A 20,224-nucleotide genomic window follows, 5' to 3' on the forward strand; every position below is an offset into this window, starting at 1 on the left:
AACTATTACATCCCTGTAACATTATATATCACTATTATATATGTATAGTAACTCCTTGTGCCCTTATATCACTATTACACCTATATCTAGGGTCATAACTATTACATCCCTATAACATTATATAACTATTACACCTATATCTAGGGTCACTATATAACTATTACATCATTATAACACTATATAACTATTACACCTATATCTAGGGTCACTATATAACTATTACATCCCTATAACATTATATAACTATTACACCTATATCTAGGGTCACTATATAACTATTACATCCCTATAACATTATATAACTATTACACCTATATCTAGGGTGACTATATAACTATTACATCCCTGTAACATTATATCACTATTATATATTTATGTATAATTACTCCTTGTGCCCTTATATCACTATTACACCTATATCTAGGGTCATAACTATTACATCCCTATAACATTATATCACTATTATTTATGTATGTATAGTAACTCCTTGTGTCCTTACACCTATATCTAGTATCACTATATAACTATTACATCCCTGTAACATTATATCACAATTATATATGTATAGTAACTCATTGTGTCCTTATATCACTATTACACCTATATCTAGGGTCAGTATATAATTATTACACCCCTATAACATTATATCACTATTATATATGTATGTATAGTAACTCCTTGTGCCCTTATATCACTATTACACCTATATCTAGGGTCACTATATAACTATTACATCCCTATAACATGATATCACTATTATAGATGTATGTATAGCAACTCCTTGTGCCCTTATATCACTATCACACCTATATCTAGGGTCACTACATAACTATTACATCCCTATAACATTATACAGTATATCACTATTATATATGTATGTCTAGTAACTCATTGTGCCCTTATATCACTATTACAACTATATCTAGGGTCACTATATAATTATTACATCCCTGTAACATTATATCACTATTATATACTGTATGTATGTATGTATAGTAAATCCTTGTGCCCTTATATCACTATTATACCTATATCTAGGGTCACTATATAACTATTACATCCCTGTAACATTATATCACTATTATATACTGTATGTATGTATAGTAAATCCTTGTGCCCTTATATCACTATTATACCTATATCTAGGGTCACTATATAACTATTACATCCCTATAACATTATATCACTATTATATACTGTATGTATAGTAAATTCTTGTGTCCTTATATCACTATTACACCTATATCTAGGGTCACTATATAACTATGACATCCCTATAACATTATATAACTATTACACCTATATCTAGGGTCACTATATAACTATTACATCCCTATAACATTATATCACTATTATATATGTATGTCTAGTAACTCCTTGTGTCCTTATATCACTATTACACCTATATCTAGGGTCACTATATAACTATGACATCCCTATAACATTATATCACTATTATATATGTATGTCTAGTAACTCCTTGTGTCCTTATATCACTATTACACCTCTATCTAGGGTCACTAGATAACTATTACATCCCTGTAACATTATATATCACTATTACATATATATATATATATATATATATATATATATGTGTGTGTGTATGTATGTATGTATGTATGTATAGTAACTCCTTGTACCCTTATATCACTATTACACCTGTATCTAGGGTCATAACAATTAAATCCCTATAACATTATATCACTATTATATATGTACAGTAACTCCTTGTACCCATATATCACTATTACACCTATATCTAGGCTCACTAGATAACTATTACAGTCCTGTAACATTATATATCACTATTATATATGTATAGTAACTCCTTGTACCTTATTTCACTATTACACCTAAATCTAGGGTCATAACAATTACATCCCTATAACATTATATCACTATTATATATGTATCGTAACTCCTTGTACCCTTATATCACTATTACACCTATATCTGGGGTCATAACTACTACATCCCTATAACATTATATCACTATTATATATGTATAGTAACTCCTTGTACCCTTATATCACCATTACACCTATATCTAGGGTCACTAGATAACTATTACATTCCTGTAACATTATATATCACTATTATATATGTATGTATAGTAACTCCTTGTACCATTATATCTAGAGTTACTATACATACACATATCACTATTATATATGTATGTAGTAACTCCTTGACCCTTATATCTTATTACACCTATATCCAGGTTCATATCTATTACACCCCTATAACATGATATCTCTATTATATACTGTATATATAGTAACTCATTGTGTCCTTATATCACTATTACACCTATATCTATGGTCACTATATAACTGACATCTCTGCAACATTATATCACTATTAAATATGTATGTATAGTAACTCCGTGTGTCCTTATATAACTATTACACCTATATCTATAACTTCCCTGTAACATTATACAGCATATCACTATTATATATGTATATCTAGTAAATCCTAGTGTCCTTATATCACTATTACACCTATATATTGGGCCACTATAATCACAATGTCTGTTATTATTAAATCCATGTATTATAATATAATTATTACAACTATATCCTAGGTCACTATATCACAAATAAATCCCTATCCAGGGTCATTGTATGTTGCTATTACATCCTTGTATCACTTTTAAACCTTATTGAAACATTAAAATAACTCATTAAACAGTTTAAAATGGAAATTGTTATATTACCACTGTGCACCTTTACACAACTATATTGCCGTTATATTACATATACACTTTCATTTCACGCTTAGATAATTCTGTCATTATTTATGTGCTGCTTTAAAATGAATTTATCAAATTACTAGTTAATATTTAATGAAAAAATTAAATACATTTTTAATTATTGTTTAATAATTATATCTTTATTAAAACCGTGTATAGTATGTGGATTATCTGTCATTAAATGACTATAAATTACGATTTAGTGCTCTCATATATTACAGAATATAACTGTACAATCCATCTAGAATAGGGACTATCCCTGTAAGATCCTCATGTAATAATGAGATAATTGTGTCACAGTTACACCGTTATATCTGTATAATGGGGAGCGGTTTATTACTTATGGTGGGTACTCACTTTGCCGATGGATCGGTCGGCAGCTATACACACTTACCAATAGGCCGCTTGGTGTGTCTGTGCCGATATCACAACTGGGTGCTTGCATCACAATTTGCCCGCGCAGTTGGGATGTCAGTGTCGGTGGTCCTGCAGCCAGTGTGGGGGCGCTTGGAAAGTCGCCCATACACACAACCAGATGCACCGATATATCACTCAGATATATCGGCATCCGCTGTGCTGCAGAGCCGACCCGATATTTCTGTGAGTGACGTCGTTCATATACAAATCGTATGTACTCACCCACCAATGCAATCAAGATATATTAATATTTATAGAACGAGTGATATATCGCCAAGTGTGTACCCAGCATTAGACAGTCACAATTTAGACAATCAAACTATAGACACCACCATGTGTATAGGTCTATTATTCAGACAACCTGAATGTCTACACGGACATAACTGACAGCGTTCCGTATATAGAACATCCTAATATTACTGCACCCACTACCATCAACACACAGTATCACTGCACCCACTACCATCCACACACAGTGTCACTGCACCCACTATCACCCACACACAGTGTCACTGTACCCACTACCATCCACATACAGTGTCACTGCACCCACTATCACCCACACACAGTGTCACTGTACCCACTACCATCCACATACAGTGTCACTGCACCCACTATCACCCACACACAGTGTCACTGCACCAACTACCATCCACACACAGTGTCACTGTACCCACTATCACCCACACACAGTGTCACTGCACCAACTACCATCCACACACAGTGTCACTGTACCCACTACCATCCACATACAGTGTCACTGCACCCACTATCACCCACACACAGTGTCACTGCACCAACTATCACCCACACACAGTGTCACTGTACCCACTACCATCCACATACAGTGTCACTGCACCCACTATCACCCACACACAGTGTCACTGCACCAACTACCATCCACACACAGTGTCACTGTACCCACTACCATCCACATACAGTGTCACTGCACCCACTATCACCAACACACAGTTTCACTAAGCCCACTACTATCCACACACAGTGTCACTGCACCAACTACCATCAACATACAGTGTCACTGCACCCACTACCATCCACTCACAGTGTCACTGCACCCACTACCATCCACACACAGTGTCACTGCACCAACTACCATCCACACACAGTGTCACTGCACCCACTACCATCCACACACAGTGTCACTGCACCAACTACCATCCACACACAGTGTCATTGTACCCACTACCATCCACACACAGTGTCACTGCACCCACTATCACCAACACACAGTTTCACTAAACCCACTACCATCCACACACAGTGTCACTGCACCAACTACCATCCACACACAGTATCACTGCACCCACTACCATCCACACACAGTGTCACTGCACCCACTACCATCCACACACAGTGTCACTGCACCCACTACCATCCACACACAGTGTCACTGCACCCACTACCATCCACACACAGTTTCACTGAACCCACTACCATACACACACAGTGTCACTGCACCCACTATCACCAACACACAGTTTCACTAAACCCACTACCATACACACACAGTGTCACTGCACCCACTATCACCAACACACAGTGTCACTGCACCCACTACCATCCACACACAGTTTCACTGAACCCACTACCATACACACACAGTGTCACTGCACCCACTATCACCAACACACAGTTTCACTAAACCCACTACCATACACACACAGTGTCACTGCACCCACTATCACCAACACACAGTTTCACTAAACCCACTATCACCCACACACAGTGTCTCTGCACCCAGGAACATACACACAGTGTCATCTCACCCACTACCATCCACACACAGTGTTACATCACCTACTGCAATCCATACACAGTGTCATTGCACCCACTACCATCCACACACAGTGTCACTGCACCCACTATCACCCACACACAGTGTCACTTATCACCCACACACAGGGCCTGATTCAGAGCCGGACGCTCTGACAGAGTGCTCGCTCTGAATCAGGCCGGCCCTCTGATTTTTTTGAGCGGCCTCCTGGTCGCTCGCATAGCTGTGGGTGACCACCCACAGCTATAGCAAGCGGCCAGGAAGATGGTCACGATGGTCAAGACCATCGCGACCATCGGGTTTGCGACGAGACCCTTGTGGTAGGGTCTTGTTGCCGCAAGCCCTAGAGTGCTTTCGGCTCAAACAGAGCTGAAATCTCTCCCACTGACATCACTTGTGATGTCAGTGGGGCCGGCCCCAGACGGTAGGCGTCCCCATGGGAACGCCTACATTTGGGCAGCCACTCCCCCGGCCCGCCCACCCAAGGGGGCGTGCTGTCACTCAACATCGACAGCACGCCGCCTTTAGTACGAGACCCGGAGCGACGGTTTGCCCATCGCTATCCGGGTCTCGGGCATGCGCACGACGGAGCCGGCTCCGTCGTGCGCATGCGCACTGGGCCACCATCGACCCGCTTGCGAGCGCTCAGCGCTCGCAAGCGGGTCTGAATCAGGCCCACAGTGTCACTGCACCCAGTAACATCCACACACAGTGTCAGCACACTGACTACCATCCACACAGTGTCACTGCACCCACTACCATCCACACACAGTGTCACAGCACCCACTACCATCCACACACAGTGTCACAGCACCCACTACCATCCACACACAGTGTCACTGCACCCACTACCATCCACACATAGTGTCACTGCACTCACTATCATCCACACACAGTGTCACTGCACTCACTATCATCCACACACAGTGTCACTGCACCCACTATCACCCACACACTGTCACTGCACCTACTGCCATCTACACAGTGTCACTGCAGCCACTGCCATCCACACACAGTGTCACTGCACTCACTATCATCCACACAGTGTCACTGCACCTACTACCATCCACACACAGTGTCACTGCACCCACTACCATCCACACACAGTGTCACTGCACTCACTGTCATCCACACAGTGTCACTACACCCACTACCATCCACACAGTGTCACTGCAGCCACTACCAACTACTCACAGTGTCACTGCACCTACTACCATCCACACAGTGTCACTGCAGCCACTGCCATCCACACACAGTGTCACTGCACCCACTACCATCCACACACAGTGTCACTGCACTCACTATCATCCACACACAGTGTCACTGCACCCACTACCAACTACTCACAGTATCACTGCACCTACTACCATCCACACACAGTGTCACTGCACCCACTACCAACTACTCACAGTGTCACTGCACTCACTACCAACTACTCACAGTGTCACTGCACCTACTACCATCCACACAGTGTCACTGCAGCCACTGCCATCCACATACAGTGTCACTGCACCCACTACCATCCACACACAGTGTCACTGCACCCACTATCATCCACACACAGTGTCACTGCACTCACTATCATCCACACAGTGTCACTGCACCTACTACCATCCACACACAGTGTCACTGCACCCACTACCATCCACACACAGTGTCACTGCACTCACTATCATCCACACAGTGTCACTACACCCACTACCATCCACACAGTGTCACTGCAGACACTACCATCCACACACAGTGTCACTGCACCCACTACCATCCACACACAGTGTCACTGCACCTACTACCATCCACACAGTGTCACTGCACTCACTACCATCCACACACAGTGTCACTGCACCCACTACCATCCACACAGTGTCACTGCACCCACTACCATACACACACAGTGTCACTGCACCCACTACCATCCACACACAGTATCACTGCACCCACTACCATCCACACACAGTGTCACTGCACCCACTACCATCCACACACACTGTCACTGCACCCACTATCATCCACACACAGTGCCACTGCACCCACTACCATCCAAACACAGTGTCACTGCACCCACTACCATCCACACACAGTGTCACTGCACCTACTACCATCCACACACAGTGTCACTGCACTCACTATCATCCACACACAGTGTCACTGCACCTACTACCATCCACACACAGTGTCACTGCACTCACTACCATCCACACACAGTGTCACTGCACCCACTACCATCCACACACAGTGTCACTGCACTCACTATCATCCACACACAGTGTCACTGCACTCACTATCACCCACACAGTGTCACTGCACCTACTGCCATCCACACAGTGTCACTGCAGCCACTGCCATCCACACACAGTGTCACTGCACTCACTATCATCCACACAGTGTCACTGCACCTACTACGATCCATACACAGTGTCACTGCACCCACTACCATCCACAAACAGTGTCACTGCACTCACTATCATCCACACAGTGTCACTACACCCACTACCATCCACACAGTGTCACTGCAGCCACTACCAACTACTCACAGTGTCACTGCACCTACTACCATCCACACAGTGTCACTGCAGCCACTGCCATCCACACACAGTGTCACTGCACACACTACCATCCACACACAGTGTCACTGCACCCACTACCATCCACACAGTGTCACTGCACCCACTACCATACACACACAGTTTCACAGCACCCACTACCATCCACACACAGTGTCACTGCACCCACTACCATCCACACACACTGTCACTGCACCCACTATCATCCACACACAGTGTCACTGCACCTACTACCATCCACACAGTGTCACTGCAGCCACTGCCATCCACACACAGTGTCACTGCACCCACTGCCATCCACACACAGTCACTGCACCCACTACCATCCACACACAGTGTCACTGCACCCACTATCATCCACACACAGTGTCACTGCACTCACTATCATCCACACAGTGTCACTGCACCTACTGCCATCCACACAGTGTCACTGCAGCCACTGCCATCCACACACAGTGTCACTGCACTCACTATCATCCACACAGTGTCACTGCACCTACTACCATCCACACACAGTGTCACTGCACCCACTACCATCCACACACAGTGTCACTGCACTCACTATCACCCACACAGTGTCACTACACCCACTATCATCCACACAGTGTCACTGCAGCCACTACCATCCACACACAGTGTCACTGCAGCCACTACCATCCACACACAGTGTCACTGCACCTACTACCATCCACACAGTGTCACTGCACTCACTACCATCCACACACAGTGTCACTGCACCTACTACCATCCACACACAGTGTCACTGCACCCACTACCATCCACACAGTGTCATTGCACCCACTACCATCCACACACAGTGTCACTGCACCCACTACCATCCACACACAGTGTCACTGCACTCACTACCATCCACACACAGTGTCACTGCACCTACTACCATCCACACACAGTGTCACTGCATCCACTACCATCCACACAAAGTATCACTGCACCCACTACCATCCACACAGTGTCACTGCAGCCACTACCATCCACACACAGTGTCACTGCACACACTACCATCCACACACAGTGTCACTGCACCCACTACCATCCACACAGTGTCACTGCACCCACTACCATACACACACAGTTTCACAGCACCCACTACCATCCACACACAGTGTCACTGCACCCACTACCATCCACACACACTGTCACTGCACCCACTATCATCCACACACAGTGTCACTGCACCCACTACCATCCACACACAGTGTCACTGCACCCACTACCATCCACACACAGTGTCACTGCACCCACTACCATCCACACACAGTGTCACTGCACTCACTATCATCCACACACAGTGTCACTGCACCTACTACCATCCACACACAGTGTCACTGCACTCACTACCATCCACACACAGTGTCACTGCACCTACTACCATCCACACACAGTGTCACTGCACTCACTACCATCCACACAGTGTCACTGCACCCACTACCATCCACACACAGTGGACCTCATTCAGAGTCAGTCGAAGCGGCCGCACGGTCGTACAGGAAAAGGGGCCGGATATGCAAATGATTCCCTCGCATGTTGCGGACCTAAGTTCGGATTGGTAGTTGGCCGACCAAGGGGAGGAAGCGGCCGGAATTAAAAAAAAATACGCCCCCTTCTCGTACGCATTACACGTCATCTCCGGGCATATAAGGATTAATCGAGACCATCGGGAACCATCGAAACTGGTCGTAGAGCTTGAGGTTGACCATACCCTCTCTTAAGCTCTACGATCATGTCAGTGTAAAAACCTCCCATGTCACATGTGCTATGACACTACTTAGTTAATTATGCACTCCCATAAACCGTATGCACTCCCATAAAACGCCGTTCGCATAGTCAGGCACGCCTGCGTTCGGATCTCCACCCCCCCGTTTTCAAGCACCTTCCCCTGTTACCACCCACAAACGCCTCCATCTGTCACTCAAACTACCGACCTGGCTGTGATCAAAGAGAGAAAAATTTCTGATCGTAGCGTAGCGGCACGCGCATTGCGAACTTTACGCATGCGCAGTATAGCGAACATCGGTGGCGTACGACTGTGCGGCCGCTTCGACCGACTCTGAATGAGGTCCAGTGTCCCTGCACCCAGGGCTGAAACTAGGATTTTTATCACCAGGTGAAAGGCAATATTACCCCCTCCCCAGCCCACAAATGTGGAGACACTAAAAGGGTGTGTATAAAACTTTAAGGAATACACTGTAACTAATAGAAACTGGTAAATGTACTATAAATATAGTAATGCCTGAGGACAGAAACAAGGTTCCAGTAACAAACTACAGTATACTGTCACACCGGGGCCTCTACTGTCACACCGGGGCCTATACTGTCACACCGGGGCCTCTACTGTCACACCGGGGCCTCTACTGTCACACCGGGGCCTATACTGTCACACCGGGGCCTCTACTGTCACACCGGGGCCTATACTGTCACACCGGGGCCTATACTGTCACACCGGGGCCTATGTGATACTGTCACACCGGGGCCTATACTGTCACACCGGGGCCTCTACTGTCACACTGGGGCCTATACTGTCACACCGGGGCCTCTACTGTCACACCGGGGCCTATGCTGTCACACCGGGGCCTATGTGATACTGTCACACCGGGGCCTATGTGATACTATCAGACTGGGGCCTATACTGTCACACCGGGGTCTATGTGATACTATCAGACTGGGGCCTATACTGTCACACCGGGGCCTATGTGATACTATCAGACTGGGGCCTATACTGTCACACCGGGGCCTATGTGACACTATCAGACTGGGGCCTATACGGTCACACTGGGGCCTATACTGTCACACCGGGGCCTATGTGATACTGTCACACCGGGGCCTATGTGATACTATCAGACTGGGGCCTATACTCTCACACCGGGGCCTATGTGATACTATCAGACTGGGGCCTATACTGTCACACCGGGGCCTATGTGATACTGTCACACCGGGGTCTATACTGTCACACTGGTGCCTATACTGTCACACCGGGGCCTATACTGTCACAATGGGGCCTATACTGTCAAACCGGGGCCTATACTGTCACACCGGGGCCTATACCGTCACACCGGGGCCTGTGCTGTCACACCGGGGCCTATACTGTCACACCGGGGCCTATACTGTCACACCGGGGGCCTATACTGTCACACCGAGGCCTATGCTGTCACACCGGGGCCTATACTGTCACACCGGGGCCTATACTGTCACACCGGGGGCCTATACTGTCACACCGAGGCCTATGCTGTCACACCGGGGCCTATGTTGTCACACCGGGGCCTATGCTGTCACACCGGGGCCTATACTGTCACACCGGGGCCTATGCTGTCACACCGGGGCCTATACTGTCACACCGGGGCCTATGCTGTCACACCGGGGCCTATACTGTCACACCGGGGTCTACGTGATACTATCAGACTGGGGCCTATACTGTCACACCGGGGCCTATGTGATACTATCAGACTGGGGCCTATACTGTCACACCGGGGCCTATGTGATACTATCAGACTGGGGCCTATACTGTCACACCGGGGCCTATGTGACACTATCAGACTGGGGCCTATACGGTCACACTGGGGCCTATACTGTCACACCGGGGCCTATGTGATACTGTCACACCGGGGCCTATGTGATACTATCAGACTGGGGCCTATACTCTCACACCGGGGCCTATGTGATACTATCAGACTGGGGCCTATACTGTCACACCGGGGCCTATGTGATACTGTCACACCGGGGTCTATACTGTCACACTGGTGCCTATACTGTCACACCGGGGCCTATACTGTCACAATGGGGCCTATACTGTCACAATGGGGCCTATACTGTCACACCGGGGCCTATGTGATACTATCACACCGGGGCCTATACCGTCACACCGGGGCCTCTACTGTCACACCGGGGCCTATGTGATACTATCACACCGGGGCCTATACTGTCACACCGGGGCCTGTGCTGTCACACCGGGGCCTATACTGTCACACCGGGGCCTATACTGTCACACCGGGGCCTATACTGTCACACCGGGGGCCTATACTGTCACACCGAGGCCTATGCTGTCACACCGGGGCCTATGCTGTCACACCGGGGCCTATGCTGTCACACCGGGGCCTATACTGTCACACCGGGGCCTATGCTGTCACACCGGGGCCTATACTGTCACACCGGGGCCTATGCTGTCACACCGGGGCCTATACTGTCACACCGGGGCCTATACTGTCACACCGGGGCCTATACTGTCACACCGGGGTCTACGTGATACTATCACACCGAGGCCTATACTGTCACACTGGGGCCTATACTGTCACACCGGGGCCTATACTGTCACACCGGGGGCCTATGCTGTCACACCGGGGGCCTATGCTGTCACACCGGGGCCTATACTGTCACACCGAGGCCTATACTGTCACACTGGGGCCTATGTGATACTATCAGACTGGGGCCTATACTGTCACACCGGGGCCTATACTGTCACACCGAGGCCTATACTGTCACACTGGGGCCTATGTGATACTATCAGACTGGGGCCTATACTGTCACACTGGGGCCTATGTGTGTGACTTGCTGATGTGTACAGTATGTAGCTGTCCAAAGCAAACAAGTTAGTAAGCCTAGAAGAAAGGCTCAGCATCTGTCACAAGCAGCTTCTCTTATTAACAGTAACATAGAAATGTTACACAGGACCCTGTCTCGCTGCATTAAAAATATTTAAAGCTTTGTAAATAGTCTTTGTAAAGCATGCTTCTAACTATGTATTAGCTAAAGCTATGGCAGCATCACACCTAGCTGGGTGGGGGTACTCTATGCCCACACTGGCACATACAATGCTGGGTAACCTGCAAGCTGCCAGCATTACAACAACGTGTTGCACCCCTAGCTAACACCGATGCAGAGTCCCAGCACCACGCGGCCGCCCAGCAGAGTCTCCTTGTCCCTGGCTGAGAACCCCACACATCAATGGTCTCAGGATGCTTTGCTGTTGGCATCGCATCGTTGGTCCATCGTTCACTGCCTAAAAATGAATGATATATCGTTTAGGAAAATTGTCCTGTGTGTATGCAGCATTAGGGTTAGGCGTGGAGAGGGGAGAGTTAGGGTACTTACCAGCCCTAGGGCCGTATTCAATTAGCGACGAAAAGCCGTAATCCGCGAAAAAGTATCGCGGATGACGCCATTACCCAGGTTGGAAACTTTTCGCCATATTCAATTGTAAAGACTTTTCGCGTACGCGTAAAGTCAATGCAATGTAATAGGCGGAAAAAAGTGCAGAATTGCAGTTTTGGGGTGCAAATGTGCGGAAACCACTCTGCACCCTTGGGACAGCCCCCCAGAGGATAACTGCGTAAAACAAAAAAAAACTAAAATAGAGGACCACCCCAAAAAATTACTTTGAAAATGGGGGAGAAAAAGTACAAAGTGGGGGTACACATAAAACGTAGTGATACAGACTTTTGGGGGGGTCTGCATGTATGAGGGAGGTGTTTTTTGGATTGCAGGTGCTTGCTGAAGGTGCATTTTTGACGTCACTTAAAACTTAACTTTAAGTTTAACGAATTTAAACCATGCTCGCCCCCATTTTCAAGTACCCCAAATGTGACAGGACTTATTTTCACAAAAAAATACTGCTTAATGCTATTCTTCACCACTTGTTCAAAGACGCTATTTAGAGGCAATTGAAAGCACTTAAGTAGCCCAAATAGCTTCAGGGGGGCTAATCGGGGACATCTATACTGATCCCCATTGTTAGTGCTTCTTTTGGGGGGTGTTAGGCTGATTTCCCCATCTTTGACAGCACTTTTCGCCTGTTTGAGTTTCGCCGTGACGCATTTTCGCGTCCTTTGGAATTGAATACGGCAAATAGCGGGGGAGCGCATGAAAAGTTTTCGTGTACAAAACATGCGAAGTAGGCGAAAAGTGCAGCAGGCGGAAAATCATTGCGGGTGCGAAACTAATTGAATACGGACCCTAGTCGGGACCTTGTCCTGTCGGGATTTGAACCAGCTACGCAGCAGCCGGTATTTCATCCCCATCCGTCACAGCACCCACATACAGGACAGGAAGCCGGAATAGCGGTAAAACCTCTGAGGGTTACTGAGATACCGATGGATCGCAATGTGCATTAGACAGTCAGGGAGTATATATTGGAGATATCCGCTGCTGACCCGCGGCCGCCATAGAATTCTGTGGGTCTGCAATGTGCCCATATGAATCGAGGTATGGAAAGTGTAACTGTACAGAGCTTGGGCATGGTTGGCAGCGCCTCTTTTCCCAACATGGCCTTGGAGACGTCCCCCGTGGCTCACGCCTGCGCTATCTGATGGTCACGCGTGCACTAAAAGGGTCATAAACCTGGAAGTCTTCTCATGGCTGGAAGCCCTATATTAGCGGGTAAGTATTCATACATACTGGCGTTACAAAATGCTGCTATGCATGCGATTAGGGGCGGGATAATACACCCCGCCCAAAATGTACCACTGTCACATCCCCCACACAGGGTCTCAGCATCCGCTCATTCCTATTGTAGAGGATTAAACACTTCATGGGATTCAAACTTTATCCCCAGTGAGGATTATTTACATCTGTGTCCAGTTACGGCAGGGGGCACAGTGGGGACCCCTCCCGGCTTACTGCAGCTGTGTAATATGGGCATGGGTTACCGCCGGTTAGGATGCCGCTGGTCAGGATACAGACATGCCAACAGTCAGAATCTCGACACCCGTAGGTAAGTATATTACCACTAACCCTAAACCCTACCCTAACCCTCCCTTCCCGGTGCCTATCCCCTAACTTAACCCCCGATACTTACCTTCAGGATGCCGGTGGTCAGGATACTGGATCCGGGATTCCAACGCTGTCGGGATTCCGGTGTCGGTTTTAAGTCCGTCGGCATCCCATCCTTGTAATAGCGATCAGATGTTATATAACACGTTCTATACACTGGATTGCACTGAGATTATATGATGAGGATTTATCAAATAACAGTTCTGGAAATGACCAGGAACACATTGAAAATTATATTGCAGTAAATGTCTTTCTAATGGTGAATAATGGCAGATTGCCCCCTTTACCTTGTAGATATGGTGGCACAGGGGTATAGAGCATCACGAGCAGTACACAGATTCATAAAGTATTGTGATTAGACGATGCACCTTAATGCGATATACTGTATTCACTATGACAGGGCAGGGGTCTGTGATCCTCTGGTAGATGTAACCCCGAGGGCAGCTCAGCCAGGGGCAGTGGGGCTGATAAATGGATTTCTGCAGCATCTTCTAATAAGCAGGCAGGGCTCTGCGGGGCACACAATGGGGCCATCCACACGGGAGGTTTTTAGAGCTTACAATCAAATGACTGGCTAGGAGACATACAGGGGCCTATTTACTAAGCAGTGTTAGGAGACAAAGGGGTCTATTAACTAAGCAGTGTTAGGAGACATAGGGGGAGATGTATTAACGGCAAAATGCAGTAAAACCCCCGAAAATGCAGTTTTCGGGGGTTTTACCGCATTCCCCGTATGTATGAAGCAGCAGAATGTGCCGCATTCTGCTTCGCGTCGCTAGGTAACGCCACCTTCAGGTGGCGTTACCCAATAGAAGCCTATGGGCTTCTTAGCGCGACGCTCGGGGCTGTGAGAGATCCGATCCCCCATGAGCCCCCGCGGCCCGCGTCCTTCTGCGCATGCACAGAAAGACTTCTGGGTGTTCAACCCGGAAGTCCCTCTGCCCGGCAGCATCGCAAAGGACAGCTCTCATCGAGAGAGATGTCCTTTGCGAAATCCTTGGTACATACCGCGGTAATGAACCGCGGTATGTACGCAAAGTCGGGGGGGATGTACCGCAACGGCGATGTCGACGTTAATACATCTCCCCCAAAGGGGGCTATTAACTAAGCAGTGTTAGGAGAGAGTGAAAAGTGATAAGGTACCAGCCAATCAGCTCCTAACTGCCATCTCACAGGTTGTGTTTGAAAAATGACAGTTGGGACCTGATTGGCTGGTACCTTATCTCTTTGTTTCCTAACACTGCTTAGTAAATAGACCCCAAAGTGAAATGAGATAAGGTACCAGCCTATCAGCTCCTAACTGCCATGTCACAGGCTGTGTTTGAAAAAAATGAGTTAGGAGCTGATTGGCTGGTACTTGATCTCCTTTCACTTTGTCTCCTAACACGGCTTAGTAAATAGACCCCACAGAGATTTATAGCATGTGGTAGTGCTGATATATCTGTATTACAGAACGGCCGGCAGAGCCTCTCATACACGGTAACAGACACATCTGCCACCAATATAAAGTACATGCGCAACTAAACATAAATGTATCATAGCCTAGGAGAGACCGAGCGACCAATCAGCTGCTAGCTGTCAATTCTAATGCTGTGGAGAAGTATCAAACCTTGGAGATAAAGTACAAACCAATTAGCTCTTAACTGTATATCAATTATATTTCAAGCACAGCCTGTAACATGACAGTTAGGAGCTGATTGGTTTGTACTTTATCTCTCTCCATGGCTGGATACATATCCTCATCCATTTGCGGATTATTCTGCTGGTGTCTAGAAATAACATAATGTAACCAGAGAAAACCTTCGTCTAATCCTCATCTTTCCTTCCGCCTCCCAGTTCCCTACAAGTTCTTCTCGGACCCGTCCAGCATCAACGAGAAGAGGAAACAGCGGAGAATCCGGACGACGTTCACCAGCTCCCAGCTTAAGGAGTTGGAGAGGGTCTTCGCCGAGACGCACTATCCGGATATCTACACCAGAGAGGAGCTGGCGCTGAAGATAGACCTGACGGAGGCCCGAGTGCAGGTACTGACCCCAGACTTGTGCACCAGGGAGTGTGGAGGGGATATGGCTGGGGCAGAGGTACAGGTTGGGAGGGGAGCATGTGGAGGTGAAAGGGTTAAATTACTCCTTGCTCTCTGGCTTCCCCTAGAGGATCTGTGGCCTGTGCCAATAACTTACCAGGCACAGGGGGAAATGTATCAAGCATCGGAGAGAGATAAAGATGCCCAAAGCTCCAATCAGCTTCTGTCACTATAGACTGTACTAAATAAATGACACTTAAAGGGAAATTTACTAAGAATCGAGTTTGGTCGAGATGACAATCTCGGGTGTTTTTAGTCATGTTGTTCATCTCGCAAATTTACTAAGTGCAAATTCGGGTTTGTTTGTGAGAGAGTTCATTCATCTCACTCTTAAAACTCGGGCGAGTTTGCAAACTCGAATCTTCTCACCATCGGCCAAACTCGGAAGTACTTTTCACCCAAAAAGTACATCATGCAAATTTACCAAGAATCGAGATTACAATCTCGGGAGAGATGCCTGCAAACTCACTGCCACATTGACATTTTAAACACTCACCTCCTGATCAGCGAGTTTTGTAGAAATCTTTTTTTTTCTTATTTTTTTTTTTATTTGGTTGAAAAAATGACGCGAGGTTCCTCCCCAAAACACTGACCAGCCCCGGACTTGCCAGTTTGTCCCGGTACCTAAAATTACGGGTAACAACATGAATAGGGTTCATCCATAAATTAGGTACCAGCACCAGGCAGCAGGGACAGGGCTGGTTTTAATTATAGGGGCAAAAACAATGCGTAGGGGTACCCCTATATTTAAAACCAGCCCTGGATCCTTACTAGTGGGGGGCTGATGCCACAGACAGGGGAGCCCTTTCACCGGGCCCCCCCAGCCGCAGCATCAGTCCTGACCGCTAGTTAGCTCAGGTCAGGGATTCCTGGGGAGTTGGGGATCCCTCCAATAAAGGGGTACCCCTCTCCAGGGCACCCCTGGCCTAGGCTGACAGCCCGGGGCTATCCCCACCACCCTTGTGGTTCTCCAAGTACCAGCATGCGGGGGAGGCTTGCTGGCACCTGCAGTTCGACTGGAAAGACAATGTTGATTTTTCTAATTTTACACAGCACTGACACTATCAACCCGCCACCCACCACCCAAGGGTGGTGGTTTTAAATATAGGGGTACCCCTACGCATTGTTTTTGCCCCTATAATTAAAACCAACCCTGTCCTGCTGCCTGGTGCTGGTACCTAATTTACAGGGGTACACTATTTGTTTTGTTCCCCGTAATTTTAGGTACCAGGACAGGCTGGCAAGTCCAGGGCTGGTTAGTGTTTTGGGGGGGGGGGGGGGGAACCTCACGTTATTTTTATAAAAAATAAACCAAGTTTTTTACAGGTACAACACAAGCAGCCAGCACGTATCTCACTGATATGTGCAGGCTGCTAGCTCGGGCGAGATTTGCAGTGAGAAAACACTGAAATCTCGGGTCAGTAATCACATCTTCCCTTGTAACTCAGGAGAGAAATCTCAATTTGCTTCACCATCGGATAACTCACTTTCACCTAAACTTGCTTCTTAGTACATTTCCAAAATAAAAAAAAAAACAACAAGCCCGAGTTTAGGCGATGCAAATCGAGATAAAAAAAAAACTCAACCTATCTCGATTCTTAGTAAATTTACCCCTTAGAGTCCAATTGGTTGCTACGGGTAATCTCCACTTTCTATCTCTCAAAGGAGTAATACATCTCTCCCAAAGGCTGCAGCCGATCACACATTGAAAAAATTGAGCCATGTCATGTACATGTGCCCAAAGCAATGGCCCCTGCTGTCTGACTATGCCTGGATATAACTGGGCAGGTGACAAGAATATGGCCGGTCAGTGATATCCTGTGTGTCTCTGGCTGACCAGCAGGTGTACTCTGTCCTGTGTATATGTCCCTGTGTGTCTCTGGCTGACCAGCAGGTGTACTCTGTCCTCTGTATATGACCTGTGTGTCTCTGGCTGACCAGCAGGTGTACTCTGTCCTGTGAATGTGACCTGTGTGTCTCTGGCTGACCAGCAGGTGTACTCTGTCCTGTGTATGTGTCCTGTGTGTTTCTGGCTGACCAGCAGGTGTACTCTGTCCTGTGTATGTGTCCTGTGCGTCTCTGGCTGACCAGCAGGTGTACTCTGTCCTGTGTATGTGTCCTGTGTGTCTCTGGCTGACCAGCAGGTGTAATATGTCCTGTGTATGTGTCCTGTGTGTCTCTGGCTGACCAGCAGGTGTACTCTGTCCTGTGTATGTGTCCTGTGTGTCTCTGGCTGACCAGCAGGTGTACTCTGTCCTGTGTTTGTGTCCTGTGTGTCTCTGGCAGACCAGCAGGTGTACTCTGTCCTGTGTATGTGTCCTGTGTGTCTCTGGCAGACCAGCAGGTGTACTCTGTCCTCTGTAAATGTCCCTGTGTGTCTCTGGCTGACCAGCAGGTGTACTCTATCCACTGTAAATGTCACTGTGTGTCTCTGGCTGACCAGCAGGTGTACTCTATCCACTGTAAATGTCACTGTGTGTCTCTGGCTGACCAGCAGGTGTACTCTGTCCTCTGTATGTGTCCTGTGTGTCTCTGGCTGACCAGCAGGTGTACTCTGTCCTGTGTATATGTCCTGTGTGTCTCTGGCTGACCAGCAGGTGTACTCTGTCCTGTGTATGCGCCCTGTGTGTCTCTGGCTGACCAGCAGGTGTAATCTGTCCTCTGTATGTCTCCTGTGTGTCTCTGGCTGACCAGCAGGTGTAATCTGTCCTCTGTATGTCTCCTGTGTGTCTCTGGCTGACCAGCAGGTGTACTCTGTCCTGTGTATGTCTCCTGTGTGTCTCTGGCTGACCAGCAGGTGTACTCTATCCACTGTAAATGTCACTGTGTGTCTCTGGCTGACCAGCAGGTGTACTCTGTCCTCTGTATGTGCCCTGTGTGTCTCTGGCTGACCAGCAGGTGTACTCTGTCCTCTGTATGTGTCCTGTGTGTCCCTGGCTGACCAGCAGGTGTACTCTGTCCTGTGTATGTGTCCTGTATGTCTCTGGCTGACCAGCAGGTGTAATCTGTCCTCTGTATGTCTCCTGTGTGTCTCTGGCTGACCAGCAGGTGTAATCTGTCCTGTGTATATGTCCCTGTGTGTCTCTGGCTGCCCAGCAGGTGTACTCTGTCCTGTGTATGTGCCCTGTGTGTCTCTGGCTGACCAGCAGGTGTACTCTGTCCTGTGTATATGTCCCTGTGTGTCTCTGGCTGACCAGCAGGTGTACTCTGTCCTGTGTATGTGTCCTGTGTGTCTCTGGCTGACCAGCAGGTGTACTCTGTCCTGTGTATATGTCCCTGTGTGTCTCTGGCTGACCAGCAGGTGTACTCTGTCCTGTGTATGTGTCCTGTGCGTCTCTGGTTGACCAGCAGGTGTCCTCTGTCCTGTGTATGTGTCCTGTGCGTCTCTGGCTGACCATCAGGTGTACTCTGTCCTGTATATGTGACCTGTGCGTCTCTGGCTGACCAGCAGGTGTACTCTGTACTGTGTATGCGCCCTGTGTGTATCTGGCTGACCAGCAGGTGTTCTCTGTCCTCTGTATGTATCCTGTGCGTCTCTGGCTGACCAGCAGGTGTACTCTTTCCTCTGTATGTGTCCTGTGTGTCTCTGGCTGACCTGCAGGTGTACTCTGTCCTCTGTATGTGTCCTGTGTGCCTCTGACTGACCAGCAGGTGTACTCTGTCCTCTGTATGTGTCCTGTGTGCCTCTGACTGACCAGCAGGTGTACTCTGTCCTCTGTATGTGACCTGTGTGTCTATGGCTGACCAGCAGGTGTACTCTGTCCTCTGTATGTCACCTCTGTGTCTCTGGCTGACCAGCAGGTGTACTCTGTCCTCTGTATGTCACC

The 20,224-nt window shown here is 47.7% G+C and overlaps 1 protein-coding gene across 1 annotated transcript in view; it reads left to right on the forward strand.

The window, feature by feature from the left end:
- PHOX2A (paired like homeobox 2A) overlaps positions 1–20,224 on the forward strand; it is a 30,414-nt gene that overhangs the window by 563 nt on the left and 9,627 nt on the right. Inside the window, exon 2 of the mRNA XM_088463783.1 lies at positions 16,151–16,338. Coding sequence (XP_088319909.1) covers positions 16,151–16,338 — 188 coding nt within the window. The remainder of the gene's footprint in view (positions 1–16,150; positions 16,339–20,224) is intronic.

This window comes from Taudactylus pleione, unplaced genomic scaffold (assembly GCF_031769625.1).
Source record: "Taudactylus pleione unplaced genomic scaffold, aTauple2 ptg001449l, whole genome shotgun sequence".
Classification (NCBI taxonomy): domain Eukaryota; kingdom Metazoa; phylum Chordata; class Amphibia; order Anura; family Myobatrachidae; genus Taudactylus; species Taudactylus pleione.